General features: G+C 36.5%; 1 protein-coding gene across 1 annotated transcript in view; it reads right to left on the bottom strand.

Moving 5' to 3' along the window:
• SECISBP2 (SECIS binding protein 2) overlaps positions 1–23,678 on the bottom strand; it is a 1,593,758-nt gene that overhangs the window by 404,372 nt on the left and 1,165,708 nt on the right. The window contains exon 9 of the mRNA XM_044064311.1: positions 5,962–6,100. Coding sequence (XP_043920246.1) covers positions 5,962–6,100 — 139 coding nt within the window. The remainder of the gene's footprint in view (positions 1–5,961; positions 6,101–23,678) is intronic.

The following is a 23,678-nucleotide window of genomic DNA, read 5'->3' as shown; positions in this document are numbered from 1 at the left end:
CTGTCACCTGAACTACAAAAGGGTTTCCCAACCCTTGTCAGTTGTCAAAATTATTTCTAATGTAATAAAAAGCATCTGTTAGTTTAAAACAGAACGATTTTTATTTTTTTATCTCTGTTTTCTTAGGTATTTTAATTTTTTCTATCCGAGACACAAAGTACAGGAGTTGGAAATTTAGAATTTTGTGGAATTTTTTTGAATCCCTTTCTAACTCAGTCTCTGACTCAGGCTGCTCCTCTAACATCAATGTCACTCATGTCCCCAACGGGCAAGTAGGTCCCCAAAGACTTTAATCTTCTACTTCTGGTAGTGATCTTGAATCTTTTACAAGTTCACATTTGGGTGAGTGTCCTGAACATAAACAAATCTTTGATCAAGAGCTCTCCACCACAGGGATGCTTAAGAATTTTGTAGTGACTATAAATGCTTTCACAATCATTAACAACTAATGGCAGCCCCTAAACACTCTAAATATAGAGTACAGGAAAAAATATCTACTGGCACTGATGCAGGTATAATTAGAAAACAAAATCAAAAATATATTAAAACCCAAACACTCATTTAATTTACAAATCAAAGGCCGAGATAACACTTATCCAAGAGACCCATATGAATAAAGTTCAATGGGAGAAAGATTTAAAAAAGAAATGAATAAAGCTAAAAATAGCCACAGGTGATTCTACTGTCTCTAAAGGGGTAACAATAATTGTCAAAAATTCTTTCAAAGGCACCATAATATCAAGTGATTGTGATCCTAATGGTAGGTGGTGCTACCCAACATCCTCCCTCCCATGCTTCAGTAGAGACATTTTAATCTTAAATGTATACAGCCCAAGCTTGTACCAGACTTTTTTCATATACGAAATTTACAAAATTTTAGAAAAATTCCCAAATCATCTATGGGGATTGGAATATGATTATCAGACCTGAACTAGATGGAACGAAGAAGATAAACAATCAATCTGTTGTCCTTTCTAAGCTTATAACTGAATTAATGGATGATTTTAATGCATTTGATCCCTTTGAGCTATATAGACATGACTCTGCAATCAGTAAGTTGACATTTTTCTAAGCCTCACATAAATCATGGTCTAGGATATATTTTTTCTTGATTTCAACAAGTTTCTCAAAATATGCAATAAACTATTACAACGACCCTAGAACCCTTTCTGACCATGCCAAAATGAATCTAAAAATAAGTGAGGTCAAGTCAAACATATGAGACCAATTTGCATCAAACTGGACTCTAAATCCAAACCTTAAAAACAGAGAACTCTGCCAAGAAGTACAGGAATTTCTTAGCCAAATGAACAACAACTTAGAAAAAATCAAACATTCCCTTTGACATCTAATAGGCCACGTCCAAGGCAACACTTAGAGGAATATTCATTCAAAAAGCATCCTTACTCAAGAAACAAGCTAAATCACAAACGGCTACTTTAGAATTCAAACTAAAAAGCCTTGAGCTAGATCTGCAAACCAAATACAACCCAGATTTAGAAAAACAGATGCTATCCTTACAAAAACAACTGCATGAAATCCAGTTAAACCAATTTTCTCAAACTCAGACTTCTCCTTAGGTATGCTGAATGGTCCCAAACCCCTTCTAAAATTCTGGCCAGATTAATCAACATTAAACCTTCACCCTCTAGAATAAAACAAATGAATCATAACAATAGGCCCTTCTTTTCTGACAAGGAAATCATTCAAGGTTTTGAAGAAATATATCAGGAGGTCTATGGCTCCCAAAAACATGCTGAGGAGGCATCCACCGATAACTTCTTAGATGAATTACAATTCCCCTTATTAAATGACATTCAGATAAATACACTTAAGGCATCAATAACTGTTGACAAAATATTACTAGCTATCAATAAATTGAAATCCAAGAAAGCTCCAGGCCCCAATGGATATTCAGTGGAATTCTACAAATCCTTCAAGAAACAATTAGCTCCACTCTTACTCAATGTATATAATCATATAATAAAATTCGGCATTGCTGATTTGTATATAAATAATTCTAAGACAATACTTGTACCAAAGCCTAAAGCGAAAGAAAATAACCCCAATGATTATCGCCCAATTGCATTATTTAACCTAGATATAAAAATTCTGTCATTAGTACTGGCACACAGACTTAAAATACTTCCTTATGTTACATCTCCCGAACAGCTGGGGGATTCATGAGTAATAGGCAAGTTTGGGACAATACATTAACAATAGAAGCAATAACAAACATGACAGTTAAAGACAAATACCCCAAATACGTACTTTCCGTTGATGCACAAAAGGCCTTTGACAGAGTCAACCTAAATTTCCTTTTCAAGATTTTGAAACAATTTGCTCTTACTGAAGAATTTATTGCTATGACCAGAGTTCTACATAACAAGGCTACTACTATATTATACATAAATGAGAAAAAAATCAAACCCTATTCCAATAGGTAATGGCACAAGACAGGGATGTCCACTTTCTCCTCATCTGTTTAACCTTTATTTAGAGGCCCTCTTCCTGAAATTAAGCCAAAAACATTCCACCACTCTATAAACATTTCCAAAGTTCAAGTTAAGTACATAGCGTTTGCTGATGATCTTAACATCTACTTTGAGTTTCCCTCCACAGACTTGGAAAAGATATTAATCTCCATCGACATGTTCTCTGCAATATCAAACTATGCCATGAATCCAAGTAAATCAAAAATATTTCCATTAAACCCTCTAGGACACAAGGAGTGTTTCATCCCAGAAACAAAAATTAAAGTAGATTATTCACTCAACTACCTAGGCATCACCTTTACCCATCCTAATCAGGAAATAATAATAAAAAAATCTTTATAAAGCATGGTCAAAAGTTACAGAAGATCTAGACAGATGAAAAAAACCTAAACCTTTCCCTTCTCTCCAAGACAGCAACCATAAAAATGAATATCCTCCCTAAAATTCTGTATCATTTCTATGCCATCAATCAAAACATTCCAAATAGTTTTTTTCTAAGATAACAACATTGGGCCAACTTTATCTTGCATCCTAAGAACACTAGAATCAGTTACAACAGATTAATTCTGCCCAAAGAGAAAGGTGGTCTGAGCCTTCCTGAGTTTCAGACATATTATCTTATTATTAATGCTAGTCATATTATACAATTAGTTAACTATGAACTTTCTGATACATTATGGCACCCTCTTTGGATCAAAATTTATTACCAACACCTCAGCTCTTCCAATATAAACCCAAAGGCTATACCTTTTCTCAATAACAAAACTTAAGAGACTTCAAAATGCATCCTATTTTAATCAATAATATGGTTAGTTTCCAAAAGCTCATAACCTCCTTGAACTTAAAGAACTCCTTAATTATGGCTCCACCAATCCATATGAACCCCAATACCAGACTTAATAATAATATGGTAAATCTAGACAATTACCCAAACATAAAGAAGTGTTCAGTCTGGGATTTTTATAAAATCAAAGATCTGCCACTGAGTTCTATTACAGACTCCCTAGCAGCAAGTAAAAAATACTGTATAATTATTAAACAAATATTATATCTAGTAACTCTGATGACATCAGAATTGAATGTAACTACACAAGACTTCCATCAGTATCAACAAATCACTTCCCTTTTTTTACTGAGGACTAAAATGTTATCAAAAACGTATAGATTAATTACTCAAATTAAATTCAAAGATATAATACTACATTCCAATTATTGGGAGAGTCAAAATAAATTAACTATTGAACAAAAACTAGCAGCGATCGACATAACCATAAAACTAACTCCTTTTAAAAAATTAATCTATACTCAATTTATGATTAACAACGCCTATCACACACCACTCTTTCTGAGCAAAATAAATCCCAATGCATCACCTTTCTGTCCTACTTGCTCTAACTCAATAGTAGACACACTTCACATATTCTGGTCTTGTAAAAAAATATACAAACAGTGGTGCTCTTTAAGAGCAAAGCTAGAAAAAACAAGTTATTTGAAAACCACCCTCTCGTGGGAAATGGCAACATTAAACAATTTTCCCCAGCTCCTATACATTTGAGTCTAAACATATTATTGTAACACTGTGCGCAACACTGAAATCCTATATAGCCCTCAACTGGCTTGACAGATCCAAGACTTCTTGGGCAGAGTTTAAATCTATAGCTATCAAATACGTTCTAGCAAATAAACTAAGAACAGTAAGCCACAAGAAGTTAACCTATTTCCAGAAATACTGGAAAAGACTTATAGAGGTTCTTAGCTAGATTCTCATTAAGTTAACTAGAGCACTTTTATGTTTCTTTCTTATTCCCCATTAAATAGTGATTTTCCTACATAGCTCCATATAAAGGCTACTATCAGTCTCTTTGCAACAGGATTATGCTATATCCATTCGGTTTATCAAAGTGTCCTCTAGTATATAAGCATTTGTACCTACTACTACCACATGTAAAAATGATCAACTTATAAACTTGTCCGTGACAACGCAGTGTAAATAATGTAAATAGTTTCCTGAATAGGCTCAGGTATAGGAGTACACTTCCTCTCTTGTCAAAATAACAATGTTTAACATTATATTATCATTATTAATGACCAGTTGTTAGATAATATGTCTGAAATCTAAGCCTTATTCAACACTATAAGGCATGCTCATTTCTTGTTAATGCATATTACAATTAAAAGAATGTCTGTTTTGTCATTTTTCTTTTAAGTACCTTTCTATATTATAAAGGTCAGTCATCTCATATACCTTGTAGCTTTTCTGCATTATTTGTTTTTTCAGTTCATTGTAACTACATTGATATTTTTATTTTCATCTAGTACTGGACTGTTCACTGTATTTGAAGAAAAAACTGAAATAAAAAATCATAACTGAAAAAAAAAAACAAACACTGAAAAAATCTATTATTTTTTCAATAAGCTGATTATACGTATCACAGAATTTCTTCAAATGTGCTGTGGATAATGCATCCCACCTTTACAAGTCTACTGAGCTCTTCAAAAAGTCTACTGCAAGTCTGATGATAGGAAGTGTATGGATGGCGCATTGGAGAAGCGGTAGCATTGTCACCTCACAGCAAGAGGTTCTCCGGTTTGATTCTCAACTGGAGTGCTTTCTGTGTGGAGTCTGCATGTCCTCCCTGCATTTGTGTGGGTTTTCTGTGGGCACCATGGTTTCATTCCTCATTACAAAGACATGCGTCTGAAGCGTTTCTCCCCATGCCTTCGCTGAAAATTGGCTTTGTTCCAAGTCAGACTTTCCCAGTAAACAAATTTTAAACAAATAAGACTGCCACGAGATGGACAAAGGCTTGAGTTGGGACCACTGGTACTGCTAGGAAACATGACAAAGGTGCACTACAAGACAAAGCAAAAATAACTTTTTATTGCTAACTGCTGAGATTCTTCTAGATAATCTACTGGATATAAAAGTGTCTTCTTACTAAGCATAAATAAAACACAAATGAAATGACAGTGTATCAAGAATCATCTTCTTGAGGATTTCATGTAGGTCTTTTAAAACCTTTATACAATCTTTAGGACTGCAAGCCAAAAAAAAATCACGTGGGAAATCTTCTTATCAATTTTGAACATTACAGTACCAGTAATAGCTGGGATTAGACAAAATGGGCAATTCAAAAATTTAACACCCTTAAAAGTATAATCAAATCTGCTATCAGTGGTATGGGGGCACTAAGTGTAGGACTATGGGATATTCCAGCGTGACAGTTGCCTATGACATGCAATTATTGATGTGCAAACAAACATGCTGATAACTGGCTAAGAAGAAACTCCGTTAGTGTTACTAACACTGTTTTTTTTCTACATGATCACAGTAGTACAGGTATGCATTTTGTGCGTTAAACAGGAAACAGACATTTATATATATTCATAATGGTCTATAGCAAGAAGCTAATTTGCTTGGAAAACAAGCCAGAGAGAGACAAAAATTATTTTCAAAAACACATACTCTCTAAATCTCCTACTGTGAATCTTTGGAAGGTTATGACAAACTATCTCATCGGATGGACTGTCTACATCTGAAACGTGTGATTCTATACAGTTCTGATCCAAAGAAGTTTCATCAGTGTTCTCACTCAGGGTGGTATCTGGAAAAACAAACAGAAACGTAAAAGATGCAGTTTAAAGACTATCTAGCTGTTTAATTTCCATTTTAGTACACATGTGCAGATAAAGAAAATTACGTATTTTCATACATTAATAACAAGAATACAACTGCTCATCTAACAATACAAGCAAAAAAGACTAGAATAAGTTACAGTGAGCTGTAAAAGAGCTATTAGAAGGCTAAAACTGCAACCAGATTCAACCCAGAACAAATACAAAATTAATGAGAATTTATCAGCTTCTGTTAATAATGGAGCTGTCTTTTCTTCTTGATTTCATTTTGCAAGTTTATCTTAATCTTTAATGTGAACAGAGAAAATTGTGTGTGTTCAGCAGCAAATTGCAGTTAAAATGTGGAATACTACAAAAACAAATTCAGAAAAAGTAAAAGCAAACAGCTAGTCTAACCAAACATTTAAGGTGCAGTTCATGTTTAGCCCTTACATCATTGTACAAAATGTTTATTTATTTATTTATTTTACATTTGTTTACCGGGAAAGTCCAACTGGGCATGTTGCCCTTTTACAGCAGAGGCCCGGGGAGAAAAGCTCCATTGTTAATACAATTTTGTATTAAATTGACAAGAAAAAGCAGAATCAAAAATTAAAACAAGTAGCAATAACAACAAACATGTATGGTTAGGACAGAGAAGAGGCAAGTAACACTATACATTGGACACATTATATCTAAAGACCGTTCTTGGTATTGTACAGGATAATCACACATTTATACGATGAGTCAAAACAATGCAAATCCAGTTACATTATGTACAATGTAACAACACACTAAGAAATTAAATGATGCTTAATTTTTAGAATGAAAAAAATGACATCAGGGGTTGGTTTAAGCAACAGGGTTTTGTGGAGTCTTGGGAGTTGGATTGGAGTACAGGTCGGTGGAAATATCAGTTTGTATGTGTGGGTACAGAAATCTTTGGAGCGAAGAAAAAAATACTACTATGGTAGGGTTACACATGACTGCCACAGGTGCATATCCAGAAATTGGTGAGTTGGGTTTTAATGAGATGCTTGAAGTTTTATTTTAAGTTAGTTGTGGTTCTGATGTCAAAGGGCAAGGCATTCCACAGTTTTGTAATGTAAGAGGAAAAAGAGGGTCTCCTGAGTTGTTTTTGCTTCTAATTACTTCTATTACAGCTTTGTTAGTGGATCTTAATGGGTGAGAGTTTGTGTGCGGGATGGAGGGATGGTGTCTTTTCAAGTTCATAGAACATTTGGTGGGCCATGGAGAGTTATGTGAGGGTGAGTTGACTGGTAATTCTAACCAAGATAGTTGGGTTAGGGTCTTGCAGTGGTGTGTGCTAAGAGGGGAGTCAGCAAATTTTGCTACCTTGTTGTAGCAGATGTCTAGCTTGGCTAGGTCTGATTTGTTAAGGTTAGTAAGAATAGGTAATGTATATAGTAGAGTAGACAGAAGATGAGTCCTGGCTGTAATGGTTTTGGAGTTTTTGGTTAGGTAATATTTGCATCTGTATAGGGTTCCTAGATTCTTATAAACGTTTTTTTATTGTTTGGGCAATGTGCAAGTCAAATCTCAGATTTTGATCTATAATAACTCTGAGTAGCTTGGTGGATGGGACTGGTTTGATTGACGTTTTGTTGCTAGACACAATATTAAAGCAAGCAGAGTGGTATTCAGTTTTAGTGGGGTGGTAAAGCATACATTTAGTTTTATTTGGGTTGAGGATCAATTGGGCATCTGGCAGCCATGTTTCAATAGCATTAAAGGATTCTTGGGTTATGTTTTTGAGTTCTAGGAGGGTTGGGGCAGAGCAGATTACCACAGAGTCGTCCGTATACTGGATAAGTGCAGCTTGGGATGTGGCAGTGTAGAGGTTGTTGGTAAACAAGTTAAAAAGAAGAGGGCCGAGAATGGACCCTTGAGGCACACCCTGGGTTGCCAGTAATAGGGGTGTTAGGACATTGTTCCACCAGACGGCTTTTTGCTGATCAGTGAAGTAGTCCTGGAACCAGGACAGAGTGGAATAATGTAGGTTAAGCTTGATCATTGCGGTTAACAGTTTATTGTGAGAGACTGTACTGAAAGCTTTCAATAGGTCTAGAAAGATAAATGATACTAGGTTGACTTTGTTTCTATGTTGACTGATGGTGTTAGTGAAGCTAATGAGGGCTGTGGTGGTGCTATGGTTAGGGCAGAACCCATGCTGAGTACTGGTGAGGAATTTGTCATCTAGAAGAGTGTGCATGCACCTTTTGAGAATTTTTGACAAAGGGGGTAAGATTGCGAGGGGTCGATAGTTACAAAAATCTGTGGAAGGTCCGCCTTTGTGTAGAGGTAAGATGTGTGGAATTTCCCAGAGGGTGGGGATGTGTTGTTCAGATATGGAATGATTGATTAGCCGGGAAACTGGGTAAGAGATGGCTTCAGCTGCCATTTTTAGATATACAGTGGGGAGGTTGTCTCTGCTAGAGATGTGGGTTTTAGCTTAAGTATTTGAGGATGGTGGGGGCTGGGCCTGGTTATAACGTGAAAGTGTTGTTTTTACGTAGTAGTGAAGCAAGATTAGGTGGTGGTGTTGGGCAGTTTTTGCTTGTGAGGGTTTTGATGGAGTCAGTGAAGTATTTGTTAAACTGGGTGACAGTATTTTCAAGGGGGTTACTGGAGGTTGGTTGGGGGATCTTAGTTTGTCTTGGTTGCAATATTTTATTTATTGTGGACCAGAATTTTTGAGGGCTGTTTTGGTACCTGGATTGTATGTTGGCATAGTAATTCTTTCTATCTAGTCTTATTTGTTTTTTTTACTTGTTTATTAGATGGAGGTACTTGTACTTGTACTTGTAATGCAATTATTACAAACGCAAGGCCAATACTAACAGGAAATGCAACCTATTACTCATCCATCTGGTAAGGAAATTTTATCTGCTGTTCAACTCTAAAATTTGGTTCAGAGGTAATTGGTTGCCTTTCATTTCTTCACAGGCTAACTGCCTGCAGCTCAATGCATGAATGTCGATTCAGGTTTGAGTAAACTTGGCTAAACATTTTTATTTGTATGTATAACTTCTCAAAGATGGTACAGTCTCAGATTTAATGTATGCAAAAACAAGTGAAAGGGGCACAGCCTTTATTTAGAAGTATGTGTGCGGGGGGGGCTTGCCTCCCTGAATAAACACTTTCAACTGCTGCCAATCACAAACAAACTTGGTGCCTTCTGTGCAGTTTGCATGTTCTCCCTGTGTTTGTGTGGGTTTCCTCTGGGTGCTCTGGTTTCCTCACACATTACAAAAGACATGTATCTAGAGCATTTCTCCCCAGGCCACCACTGAAAATTGGCTCGTTCAAAGTCAGACTTTCCCAGTAAACACATGTTAAATAAATACATTTTGTCAGCAATCAGCAGCAAGCTACTCAGGCTTGAACAAATAGTGTGTGTTCCTGCAGTTATTCTCTTACATCTCTGTTTCTGTCATAGTTCAAGTTACTACATGTCCCCAGATAATGAAAAAAAGAGCTCTACAGGAAGAATGAGCCCAATGCCACACTGCTTTAATTTATTTTTAACAAGGTAAGAGCCAGTAAACATACTCACCTCTTCTAAGAGAAGGCAAGTGAGCTTTGTCCTAGAAAACTTGACTTTCTCCACTATACAATGAACAAGTGAAGACTCAAGGAATTCAGCACATTTACAAGATGGTACTTACAAACAGCTCACAGCCATAAGCTTGGGCACAATAATAATACAACAAAAAGAATCTCATACTGGGTCATACAGCAGTAATACACCATACGACGAATTCTCAAGTGCCATCTTGCCTGATTTTCTTGCTGTACAAGTGGGACTTGTACAACCCAATATGGAAAGATATCTGATAAGACAAAATCTACACTCAAAAGTTTTATGCAGCAGTACTCTTAATTCCACTGTACCTATGATGACTACAAAGCTCTCTTACAAACAGAGAAGAGATGAAAGACTACAACTAAATGCTTACTGCAATATGCAAATTTCTTCACTTATGGAACAAAATTAATTTTAAATTTAACATCTTTATTGACAACTTTTAAGAGAATTGTCCCAGACTGCTAAACTGCTCTATTTTAGTTTCCTTTATGAAAAGGTACACCTTTACTACTGACAATTTTAAAGACAACTGCCCCCAGACCACTAACCTGTTCAAGTTTTATTTCCTTTATACAAATGGTAATGTCCAAAATGGTTTTACATATTCTCATAAAATTTACATGGAATGATAATGGAATTGCCACCTATAAACTGCATTTAGATTGTGCTCCTACCCTGAAAGGCAAATGAGCAGTTTAACATGAAATTGTAATGAGGGAAAAATTAAAGTGTAAGTTTACGACATAACATTTAAAAAGGGCACAAAAACAATTACTAGAAAACAGAAATTAAAATCTAAACCAATTATATTTGAAGCATTGAATATTGTAAAAGATATAATAAATGGAAAAGGAATCTTTAGAAAAGAGGAGGAGTAAATTACATAAAAAACAGTGGAATTTGTTGGAACAATACATGCAGAATAATGTTCAAGAGGAGGAGTGAGATTTAAGGGAAGGCAGCAACTGAGTGATTTATGTAATGCCGGACTGAAAAGCAGTTGTTAAAAAGAAAACATGTAACGTACAAGATAAATAAATAAAAACGATGTTAATATGGTTTGTTTTCTGTTAAATGTATGTATGCCTATGCCTTTATTTAATAAAGGTGTTTAAAATACCATTTTTCAAAGAGATGTACAGCTTCATAACTGTAGTCAAAACTTTATATATTTAAATTTTGACAGGTTTTCTTTTTGTTGTTGTTGTGTCTTTCGGCTTATCCCGGTTTGGGGTCGCCACAGCGGAACTCCGGTCTGCTAATGATTGGTAGTGGATTTTTACGTGCCGAGTTACCAGCCCTGACAATGAAGGCATGCCCATTCACGCATGCCTCCACACAGAAGATGCTCTAGATGAGAATCGAACGCAACAAAGTCTTGCTGTGAGGCGAAAACGGTACCGCATCACCACTACCACGATTAAATAAAATTATAGTTAGTTTTATTACAAATGGAATGCTTTGCAAAATATTGTGATTTGTTAATTTCTGATGGCTACTCTAGCATGAGTATGATCCTACTTAAAATGTCAAAATTTCAACCCTGCTTCAAAGATATTCTTGCAGAATTTCTATAGCAATGCAAGTGGACCAATCAGCCTTATGCAACACACTTCATCATAGGTCTCAACCTACTAAGAGGCCAATGTAGAACATGGACCATAACATGACAAACAGTCAAAATGTGGAAACACCCTATTTTCATACTGTGAGAAAAGTGTACCATGACCATAGCCATGGCCTTTCAACCAAAATATACCATATGTAAGTATTTAATAATACAAGTACTATCTTGCAGACACAGACAACTGAATATACAAAGGTATGCTGTGTGTCTGAGTTCCAAAGTGTACTTAAAACTAAACTCCAAAGCAACATCTTTTGGCTTTTCCCGGTTAGGGGTCATCACAGCGGTTCACCGGTCCGCAGATTGATTGGCAGTGGTGTTTTTATAGTGTCAAGTTGCCAGCCCAGCGTTCAACCTTCAAAGAAGGTACACACACACACACACACACACACACACACACACACACACACACACACACCCCTACCTGCATGTCTTTGAAACTCATTCAACCACAGGGTAGACATGCAGACTCCGCAGAGAAGGAGCGCCAGCCAAGAATCGAACCGGAGAACCTCTTGCTGTGAGGTGACAACGCTAACAGCTGCACCATACTAAACTAACTAAATAAATAAATAAAATAAAAAATACAGATGTTAGCTGCCTCCCATGTATGAAGGGATGGCTCATGCAGAATACGGTCTTACATGTACAAAGTCATCACCTGACAACCCTCGCTGCTATGCTGCTTGTGACCAACACTGCCTGTATGTAGAAGTTAGTAATGCTTAGGACCACCTACTGTCTGCAGTACAACTACCTAGATACAAATGTAGCACTGCCTACATCACAATAGTCCAGATACCAATACGTTTATGAACTGTATAACCAAAAGAACACATTTCGATTCTCCCCACCATTTCCAAAAACTGCCAGGAATCTTTAACAATATAAGGAAAGGCTTTGAAACCAGTCTGTAATTTGACATCTAAAAACTTGCTAATAAAAGTTGTTTTTGACCTTCTTCCATTTGCAACTGGCCTAAACTTAGGATCCTTAAGCCCTTTATGGACTTTAGGTATACCAAATATATTGGGTACCATGGGGTGCTTGTTGACCATATAGTTGTGTTCATCCTCACTGATCTGCCCTTGATATAACATGTATTCAAGCAGCATATCAATTTTTTTTAAATTTTTGATAGTGCAACATATTGAAAAAGACCCACAAGGGAAATGTATGGATTTATACCTTGATGTGTGTGAACTAAAATGGCAGTTGCGTTGTAATGCAACTGAATATCCTGATGTAAATGAAGCGATTAGTATTTCATGTATTTTAAAATTAAAAAATATTTTGGGATAATGTTATTCCTTCATTCACCACACTGATGAAATTTTCCATTTTATTAAGTTATTGTGTAGTGGTGTTTTACGTTTATAATTGATATTAAATTATGAGTTATTGTTTTACTCAGCAACAAAGCTGCAGATTTTAAGTATATAACTGGTTGTGTTAATTACACTAATTACTCATTATTCAATTAGTATGTGGATTAAATGAGTATAAAGGGCTGGGCTGATTTGTGTATCATTGTTCTGATGAAGTCCCTTGTATTCCAGAGGGAAGAAAGCACTTAACGTGGATTAAACAGTTTTTCATTATTTCAACTGGTTGCTGCTTCTTTTGCTGTGCTCTTTTGGCTACAACACAATAGTCCATAGACATACATGGGGTTTTCCAATGCTTTGATATTTTTCCACTGGTATTCAACACAAGTGTAATAATTCAAAAGACTTGGGGTGTAAGGAGTCTGGTTCCCATTTCACACAGAATGAAAATAACTGTTTCGGGTTGCATCCTCATGCATAACTCATTTTGAAATGCATCAGATTGTCAAAAAGAAATGAAGAATTCTCCAAACAAAGCAATGTCATCAGCACGAGAAAAGCACATGAATTTACACATCCTCTTATAAGGACCACCTGTACTCTTAACAAGTCAAAAAAACCAATGCACCTGGAGGTTGAGAGGTATGTGTTTAAAGAGAAGGGAAAAAAATAAAATAGAAGCAAAACAGTACCAAGGTAAATAACAATACCAACAGTTAAAAGGATTCCAATTAACTGCTGGTATTGCAGTTATTTACCTTGGTACTGTTTTATTTCTATTTTATTTTTTCTCCCTCTCTTTAAACCAATTTCCACAACCATTCCTGGTATGCGAATGGTCACGTATTTGGGAACTCTCATTGGCTCCATCCTCAGGAACAATTACTTGATTGTTTTGTATATCGCAATTGCAATTGGCTGTAATTACAGTATACAAGCAGATCAAAAATGGTGTAGCACAACCAATCTGTTCAATGCAGAACAGTGGAGCAGGTATTTGACTGGTTTGTACATCGTGATGTTGGCTGGCAGTAACTGTGGTATATGAACCAATCAAAAGCTGTGTAGCGGAGCCAAAGCTGTTCAATGCAGAAGGGTGAAACAGTGGGTTTGTTTATGGTTGATGCGAAGCATTACTTATAATCCAGAGCACTTGGCTGTTCAGCTATACATAAGCCAGCATAACTTTGAGAAAAGAAACAGTACAATTTCTAATACATGCATGTCTGTCTGAATAAAAAAACGTGCATTTTGAGAAATAAATACATTTTTGCTCAAATTTCATAACATACTAATGATATAATTCACTGTATGTGTTTGTGTGCATGTGTAAATATATATATATATGTGATATATATATATTATATATATACATACAACACACACATGCATACATATACACACATGCAATATACACAGAGTTTGTTAGCCATTAAAAAATACAGTAAACTCTTAGTTAGTAAGCACCCATGGGGATTGGTAGATGCCAGATAACTGTAGTTTCTGGTTGTTTGAGAGTTACTATTAAAAATAGGCCTGACTAATACTGTACCCTATATTACTTGTTTGGCTTGACTTGTTCTCAGGTTGGGGAGAGAGGGAATTTATTCTTATCTTCCCTTTTAAAACTCTAAAAACATGAGGTATGTTTCTGTGGGGGGGGGGGCGGGGGGACAAAGTGCAACACACAAAAATTGTACTGTATTTCTTCAATATTTTTTGCTGGTTGCTTGAGAGTTCCAGTTACTTGAGTTCCGGCTAACTGTTTACTGTATCAAACGTACATGATTGTTTTGAACCAATATATATATATTTATATATATATATATATATATATATATATATATATATATATATATATATATATATATATAAATATTTATTTATATATATTTATACATATATATCAGAGCAGCCACATGGCTTCATCTTCTTCTTATCTACTTTTCATGGACGACTCAAAATTGCATAGTTCAGCAGATGAGGAGTTGAAAGCACAACTATAAAAGTTTTAACATTTTCAGATGACATAAGAATGTCATTCTGTCTTGATAAATGTGCAAAAGCAACAGTTAAAAAGGAAAGCTGCAAAATATCTATCTGGGACAGGAATGTGATACAAAGGAACTTGAGAAGAAGAGACTATATAAATATTTGAGAATAGATAAGGGGCCAGCAATGAAACAAATGAGAAGAAAGCTCAGTAAGGAATACTTCAGAAGATTAAAACTAATACTAAAAACTGCCTTATATTCAAGCTATAAATCATTTTTTTCTTCCTGTTATACCTTACAGCTTTGGGGTGATTGGTCCCAAAATGTACTGGATCAACTAGACATGAACACAAGAAAAATGTGTCATGCTTATCGAATGACATATAAAAATCAGAGTATACCATGATTAGATATTCCTCAAATTGAAGGAGGTATGAACCGCTTCAAAATTAATTAAATCTATAGATCTGCAATTGTGGGATTGCATACATATCTGCCAATCTCATCAGATCCAAGTACAGTAAAAGTTTTAAAACATGAGGAGAAGTCAAAGATGACATCTTTGCTTGGTTTACCAGAAATATTTTTGGAATAAAGTGGGAATGGAAATCAAGCCAGAAGCACACAAAAATCAGGCCGCCACTGAATGTGCCACAGGATCACATAAGAAGGAAATAAAAACTGAAAACATCCACAAATACAGTGGCAAGTAGAGAGATGATCTAGAATAATTTCATGTTGACCAAGATTTAATGCAAGAATGGCCACTCCAGTGGCATAGAGAGATAAAGCCTTGACTACAGCCCAAGTGACCCAGGTTCAATTAGACTCTCAGTTGACTGATGTATTACAGTGGAGGAATGGGTGCGCATCTGTCAATGATGTTTCCTAATGGGAGGCATAGTTAAAAGAGGGAAGTTGCCTTCGGACATAATCAATGAGCATAGGAGGAAAGAAAGGGAGTGGGTAGGTCATATAAAAGAACCTCCAGATGGATGCACAATTGGACAGGCCCACTGGAAGTCCTTAGGCTCTCAAAACCAGCCTCACCAATATCATAGTAGTCTTGAGGAAGTATAAAGACAGATGGTAGACCTGATGTGGATGTGGGGCACTGGGGGCCAGGCCAGTAGGATAAGGTCTGAGGGGACCGGAAAAAAAAAGATTTAATGCAAGAATGGTTAAGTAGAAGTGAAATGAAACCAAAAGGTGAAATGCTAATAATGGCAGCCCAGGATGGTGGACTACACATACAAAGGTTTACAAAGTCCATTGAAAACACTGCAGAATCAAACAGAACTGGAAACAGTTGCACATTTTCTTGTTGGGTGCACTACACTCATGGTGGAGGGATGTATACTGAAAGGCAAAATAATGTGACAAGATTACTACATTGGGGATTGAGCAAACATTACAAAATAGAAGTAGCTGAGAAGCACTGGAAACATGAACCACAAAACATTATACAGAATGATGAAATTTGTATCACATAGGATCACCCAATACTAACAGTTCAAAAAACAAATGCAAGAAAACTGGATGTAGTAGTTCATGAAAGAAAGATAAAGGTGGTGTTGATCACTGAAATTGCTACACCATGTGATTACATTGTCTTGGTAAAGAAAGGCACCAAGTCATACAATATCAGGATTTGCAAGACAGAGTGAGTGCAATATAGAAGATAGATACCCAGACAGTTAATAAAAAATAATTTACAACTGCACTTAAATATACCAAGACATGCAAACTCATTATGAATTCATGGAGGAAGCAGTTCTGAGCACATTGTGGGTGCTGAGAAGAGCACTCTTAGCTAACATCAAAGACTGAAATAATACTAATTTCATGAATTTTAATGGTACTCTGACTTAGGAATGGGGTTCATTCCCATCATGGTATTAGAAACTCAAACATTTGGAGAAATTAAGAGAAAGAAACTATACAGACATACTAGTAGTACTTTGCAATACATGACCATATCTCTATAACCATTTTAAAAATTTCTTAGAAAAACATGTCATGACTATCTGCTATGGAATGCTGTTAGTTGATTCCCAGTGTAAACGTACTTACACAACCTTATCTCCATGTAATGTGCATTACTGCATAAAAAAGGTAAACAGGGGCAGCATAAATCCAGTTAGAGAAAATATCCATATTCAGAAGTAAACATTATATACATTTCTCCTAAAGGTAATGACAACTTAGTAAACATATCATCTGGATGACTCCTTCAGTCCTCATCTTAAACAGAAGCCACATACCCATCTCTAATAAAAAGGGTATAACATAACAGCCACACTATCAATCTCAAATGCTTGGAAATCCTACATGTGCCAGCTACATATTAAAAAAGCTATATGGCAGTCCCCCTTTGACAGTTCTAAAGAGAACTTTCAGGAATTTATACCATAACATAACACTGACTTTCAAAGTTCACATGCCAGGTACTACACAATCTGTTATGTTCACAGTTATCTTCAGAGTACTTCTCTCGTTATTTTGTAAAACATGTAGGATGCTTAGATAATGACTTATAATGCTGATGTTGTAGTCTTGTACACTACTATAAACTTGTAAACCTGCAGCCTTAATTACTAATTGTCTACCCTAATCTAATCAGATCCTTACATGTTTATGGTTTTCAGTTCAGTAAACCATGAGAACTACTTTACCAGTAAGGATATTAAAATATTCAAGCCTGAGCAATTTAAATCTCGACTGGCATAAGTTATAAATGTTTTTCACTCTCTCTTCCTCGGACTTGGTTTAGTACTGCTCCTAGGCTCTACCTTAAGTAATGTTGTGTATCATGCATTGAGACAAGGCATCACAATTTCTGAACTGAAACTTTTTTCTAGTAATAAGTATTTGCCGACACTCTGCTGTTCAAAATGAAGATTTTTCTTCACCTTTGCCTGCAACTGTACTGAAATTGCCAGTACATCTGGCCCTGTACTCACTTCTCTCTTCATCTTTACCTGTTACATTAGACTGAAATTTTATTTTATTTTATTGTTTATTTACTTGCAGTTGGTTTACCAGGATAGTCCATTGGGCCAAGAAGAACCTGTTTTCAATGGAGTCCTGGGGAGAAAAGCTCCATAAAACATACACAAGATAAATGTTCCATACAAACAATACACATGATCAAAGTAGTAGATTACATAGTAAATACAGAAGTATCAATAAGAACATAGCATTCAAAGATACAGCTTAAGATATCCCAGGCAAATCTGGTACTCACTAGTATGGATTTCCTAAGGTACTTTCAGAACACGATCAGAAGACTTATCAGGGCACAGAAATGAAAACTATACACCTCTAACACATCTTTGCCAAAAATATAGTTCCCTATTTTTAAAGTGAATTTATGTTCTTTTACCATATCAAACACTTCTTTCAATACTTCATCATGCTCCCACTGTCCTTTGCAATAGAGTCTCCATTGAAATCTTTAGCATTTCAGATTTCTTGAATTGCCTACCAATGTAGCTCCTAATGTCTTATTCCAAATATCAGCATTCAGGAACTCCTTAGGCCGAGATGTACTATGAAAGTTGTGATGCTTCTGCTCTCATGAGAAAGTTCTAATTAATGGTATCCTAACCCATGACTTAATTTACTTCTCATCTTTGCCCCAGCTGTTAGTCAGTCCCTTCACTGCCACATGGCTCAATTATTCCCCATCATTGGGAGAAGGGATGACCAGGAAAGTCCATCAGTTTGACAGCCATGAGATTTTTCTATGCTGCCCCAGCCCACCCTAGTCCATGCAAGCATCTGGTGAAGTACTGAGGAGGGGACATACATGTGCTGCAGTGAGGGGTATCCCATCACCACCACAAGGAGTTTTCCCTCTCAAGCAGACTCGCCTGTCCTCTTGAAGCCCAGGTGATGATTTCCCCATCTCCACCAATGAAACTGAAACACCTGAAGTTTCTCCCCTAGGAGAAACAAATACGTCACACTCCTTCACTTCTTCTCCCTTCCTGGCTCCTCCAGCTCTGGGACTACAAATCAATTCCTGGTCATCTGGGTCGACTCTGCCTTCTGAACTCCAGAGCCAAGCACCAACCTGAGATTTAATTATGGGAATATGCTGGTGCCCTGTAAATTGATGATTAGCTCAACAATGACTGCAGTGAGGTGTGTCTACCTCTTATAACTGCTTTGTTTGTAGCCTTTGTGTCAACAGATAGATGTTCCAAAACTTTCTTAAACCTGGAAAGTGCCACTACAGGTGAAATCCATGCAGGTCCTGATGACAAATACTTGAACATCCACCAGTAAAGGTTTCTTTTTACTTTTTTCCCCTCAACCTTTTTTCTAAGGTGGAAGGAGAGTCCTTCTTGTGTGGCTGTACTACAGCAGTCTCTCTCTAATCTACATATATAGCTTAATCTGGAACTCTAAGGTTGTCAATGTCCTGCCCTGGACTGTATCTTTATAACCTTCTAATAGTTTATTGAGTCTATGTGGCTATTTGTGACTGCTTCTAGCTATACTGTATAAAATGTATATGATGCCCACAAATCTGGCAGTGGAATAAGACAGTCTGGCAGACTGGATCCTTTTTTTCCCCTAACACAATGAAGAACACCCTGCTGTCATGTTATCTACAGTAATTTCTTTTGTGAGACATCCACTATACAAACAACGGCTTTAGTGAACTGCATGCAAAATGTCGTATTTGTTTTGTGTAATTCTGTGAGGTCTTCATTTAAGAATAAACCTCAGAGATATTAACAGATGCTCCAAAGACAACAAATAGTCTGATGTTTTAGTTCTGAATCTCTACTTTTATTTCAGGCTTGAATACTTGATCATCCTCCTACAGGTTATCCACACATTAGAGGTACAGAGTTGGATTCCTTCCACTTCCTTTTAATCTACTGTGACTGAGCAAGTCAGCAACCCAGGCAGTGATCCTGGGTTGTTCCTGAAAAGGGACAACTGTGTCCATTGGGTTTACCCAGTTAACAAAATTAGAGAAATAAAAAAAAGTATTTTTTTTTTGCTACCAACTTTGCCTTCTGCTGCAGATCATTTATCAATTCTGTTTTTTACCTTTTTAGAAATAATTGTAACTTATATTTTACTAACAACTCTCCACAGAATGCACATTGCCTCCTGTGAGGAACCTGACATTACAATACCTACACACTTGTAAACATTTTACATGGTTATAATACACATTTGCAGTCCAGCTTTTTGCTTGCAGATATATGCTCAGATGTGTATTTAAGTGTGAGCAGGTGTGATCTCTAAACATCCTTTTGCCAAGTTCTTGCAATCCTGAGGGCTGTATATATAGAGATCAAAATGTGGGGGACAGAGTTCCCATGTCAGGAGGATACAGTGAGCTTGTCTTTTTTAAAAAAAAATCCTGTGTTGTCATTATCATGAGAAGCTGACTACATGAGAATTCGGCAGTGTGTACATGAGACTGGAGCACACTGTGCTTCGCTTATACAGTTGATCCATTTTTACACTGTATACTGCACTGATGCAATCCAATTTTGTTGCTGCCTCTTGCTTTCTTATAGTTTTCTAAACTGCATCTCTCTTTCAAGTTTTCTATCATATTTATAATATGTGAATGCTCATCTCCATTTTTGTAATTTGGATGTCTTATAGTGCCAAGGAAATGGACCTGTATAACAGCCTTCATAGTTTTCTGGTAGTCTACTCCATAAAAACAATGTAATAACATTTAACTGATCTGGTAGAAGGCCTAGAAGAATCAGGAATGTGGTGAACTTTCACATCCGACAAAGAAAAAAAAAACACCTTACTTTCACCTGGACTTGGGTGGAAAACAGTCTGAAAAAAAACTGGCACTGGTAGTCTAGAGATTCCTAAAGAGGGCAGCTGAATCCTTAGCCTGGGATACCTGAAAAGTTTTTAATTTATTTATACCAGGAAAGTCTGACTAGGCCAGGCGAATCCCCTTTTCAACAAAAAATATTCCAAGTTTTACTTAGCTCACAATACAGAATAAACAAATTTAATATGACTGACAGCATGAGTTGCAACAGCAAGTCATCCGTTTAACAATGTGATACATATAACCATTAATGTAAAAGCAGACAAATTCAGAGTCACAACATGTTCATAGCTCCTCATGACGTTAGATCACTAGAATATGTGTTCTACTATTTACATAATTTCTTACACTATTTTGACTATTATATTGAGTTTTCCAGTTGCAACAGAATATATTTTAGATATTGTTTGTAAAAGAGAAGCAAAAAACCCAATAAAATCAATGAATTAGAAACATATTTGTATATCCAACTGTAAAACCAGGGTACTCTGTATATAGTTGGTGGCTAAGTGGCTTTATGTAGAAGGGAGGGATGAGTAGAGACATACAGGAATGCACTACTGAAAAAGTGTTTAGCCAAGAGAAGAATGACAAGAACATACTTTAAGATCTAGGAAGTGTGTCCTAAGCTTTGTTTTAAATGTTTTAGGTTTATTTGTTTTAGATTCCATGGATGAGTGTTCAAATATTTGGCAATATGTAAGGTATAAATGGCTTTACCATCCTTGTTGTTTGGTTTAAAAATTTCAGCAAGATATTTATCTTTGGATGAGTAATCCTAGGGATACTTCTGTGATGTGAACACTCAGCATGAAAAAAAAGATCTGATGAGGAAGTAGTTTTGTAAGATGCTGTGGGTAAAAGGAGGAGGGGTCAGTAACCTTGGAAAGTTTCTGGTGTCAAGCTTCCTAAGTCCTACTGGACATAGCCATAGTTGCTAGTGAGGATGGGTCTCTTCATCTCATATCTGGCATTTTCTTGAGCAGCCCCCTTAATGAGGCTCTATTGCCTCACCTCAGATCTGATATTTACTTAAGTAGCCCCCTTATTACCAGCCTTTTACAATGTTTTATCTGAAATTCAATTAACTTTGCTGTTTCTGCTTGACCGAAGTACCATTTCTGTTACCTTTTGTCTCTCTCAAGTTTTTTTTGTCCGTTAAAACTTTGCTTTAATAAATGAAATGATTTTCTTGTTGCCACAGTTTTGTTACTATCTTGTTTGGTGAACTAAGATATGGCTGAACTCACTGGACTTCCAAGACAGCTGCACATTAAGTAACAGCTTAATTCAGGCTCTCCCAGTGTGAAAACAAAATTAGCAGAGAAAGCCAGCAGACTTGGATTTCTGAGTAAATTTCAGTAACCAACTAGTAAGTGCACTGCCTGGATGTCAGGAAAAAAAATACAATAGACCTGAAGGAAAATCAGCAACAAAAGGTGATGAAAAAACACTGACTGAGAAAAGTACTGTAGCTGTTCAGCAAAAATAACTGCAAGCTCCAGATACGACTTCCAGTAACCTTGAGGAAAGTACAAAGCAATTGCATACAGACCTGACTAAAATAAATGAAACCACTGATGGAGTATTTCAACTCAAACAATAAAAGGCTGGAAAAAGTGGAAGAAGCTTTAAACAGATACTTGGAAGAGATGACAAAACTCAGAGGTCGAAATGAAGAAAAGGCTGGCTGAATATGAGAGTGCACAAGAACAAATGTTTCAAAAAATAACAGAATTAGAGGACAGAGCATGTATAGAAAACCTGAGATTTTCTTTTGTACCTGAGAAGCTGGAAGGAACAGACAGTATTAATTTCATGAAAGCACAAATAAGCAACTGGACTGGTATTGCACAACAAGAATTGTTAACTTAAAGGGCACATCATGTGTGTGCTCCAAACCTGGCTATGAGAAAAACGAGACTTTGAATAGTAAAAATACAATCTTACCAGAAGGAGTTGATTCTGACAAAAATGTGGTAGAATGACAAAATACTAAATGTGGGAGACACCAGAGTGTTTGTGGAGAATGAGTACTCCAGGCAGAAGAGGAATAAATGTATTCCATTATATAGGGAATGTCGAGAAGTAGGGTCTATATTATAACAGTGAAGTTTCTGAACTTCGAATGTTCTAATATCAACAACTAATAAGCGAAAGCTGAAAATAGCGAAGTTTTAGATAACCGAATTCTTTCCTAGGGAAAGAATTCGGTTGTCCGTTCCTGTCGCTTTGCTATTTTCAGCTCTGCGGTGGAAAGTTACGGGTCGGGTTCAGGTAAGTGTGCGATTGTGTGGATGTGAGGGTTAGGGCGGGTTAGGTGAGTTAGGGTTAGGGCGTGGGTCAGGTAAGTGTGCAAATGTGTGGATGTGAGGGTTAGGGTGGGATAGGTGAGTTAGGGTTAGGGCGCGGGTGAGGTGTGTGTGCGATAGTGACAGACCTTAGAGTTAGGGTTTGGGTTAAGGTAAGTGGGTAGATAGTGGTGTATGTACAGTTTAGTGTAGGTTTAGATGTAAGATTTTAGATGTATGTGTGTGTGGATTGCTGTTTGTTTGGTATGTTTGTGTTGTGTGTATGTGTTTTGGAACAGCAGATTTTTGCCCTAGAAAAAAAATTTGCTGTTCTAAATTTTGGGTGTTATCGGTTTTCAATTACTAGGTGTCGATATTAGAACATTCAAAGTTCTGAAACTTTGATGTTCTAATATAGACCCGAGAAGCAGACATGAGATTCAAACTGCTGTACCCAGTTATCTTCAAAGTACTTTTCCCTGGAGGAATAAAAACATTTTTGATGAAGTACATGCTATGGAAGAAATACAAAAGTTTGTCCAACAAAAGTGAGCTGTGAAACAGAAGGAGATTCTGCTTCTTGTTCTTCTGGTACTAAAGACTACAGAAAGACTGTGCCAGTGAAACCTTTCCCAGTGTTTCAAAAGAAAATGCTTGAGAGAGGAAAAAAAGCACAGGAGTTGACTAAAAGTATCAGGAGTGCACTGGAGATGAAACAAGAGACAGAGTTTGGAAGACAGAGATGAACAGGAATAGAAGAACAAACTGGAAATATTGGACTTTCTTGGACTTTGTTAAATGTGTAGGGGACTCTAAAGCATATGTACTATTTCATGTCATTAATGTTTGGAAAAATACTCAGGGGGAGAGGAGGAAGAGTGTTAACTG

This window comes from Protopterus annectens, chromosome 2.part2, assembly GCF_019279795.1.
Source record: "Protopterus annectens isolate FY-2018-M chromosome 2.part2, PAN1.0, whole genome shotgun sequence".
In the NCBI taxonomy this organism is placed as follows: Eukaryota; Metazoa; Chordata; order Ceratodontiformes; family Protopteridae; genus Protopterus; species Protopterus annectens.
Note: the sequence above shows the minus strand (reverse complement) of the source record. Positions and strands in the feature narration are given on the sequence as shown.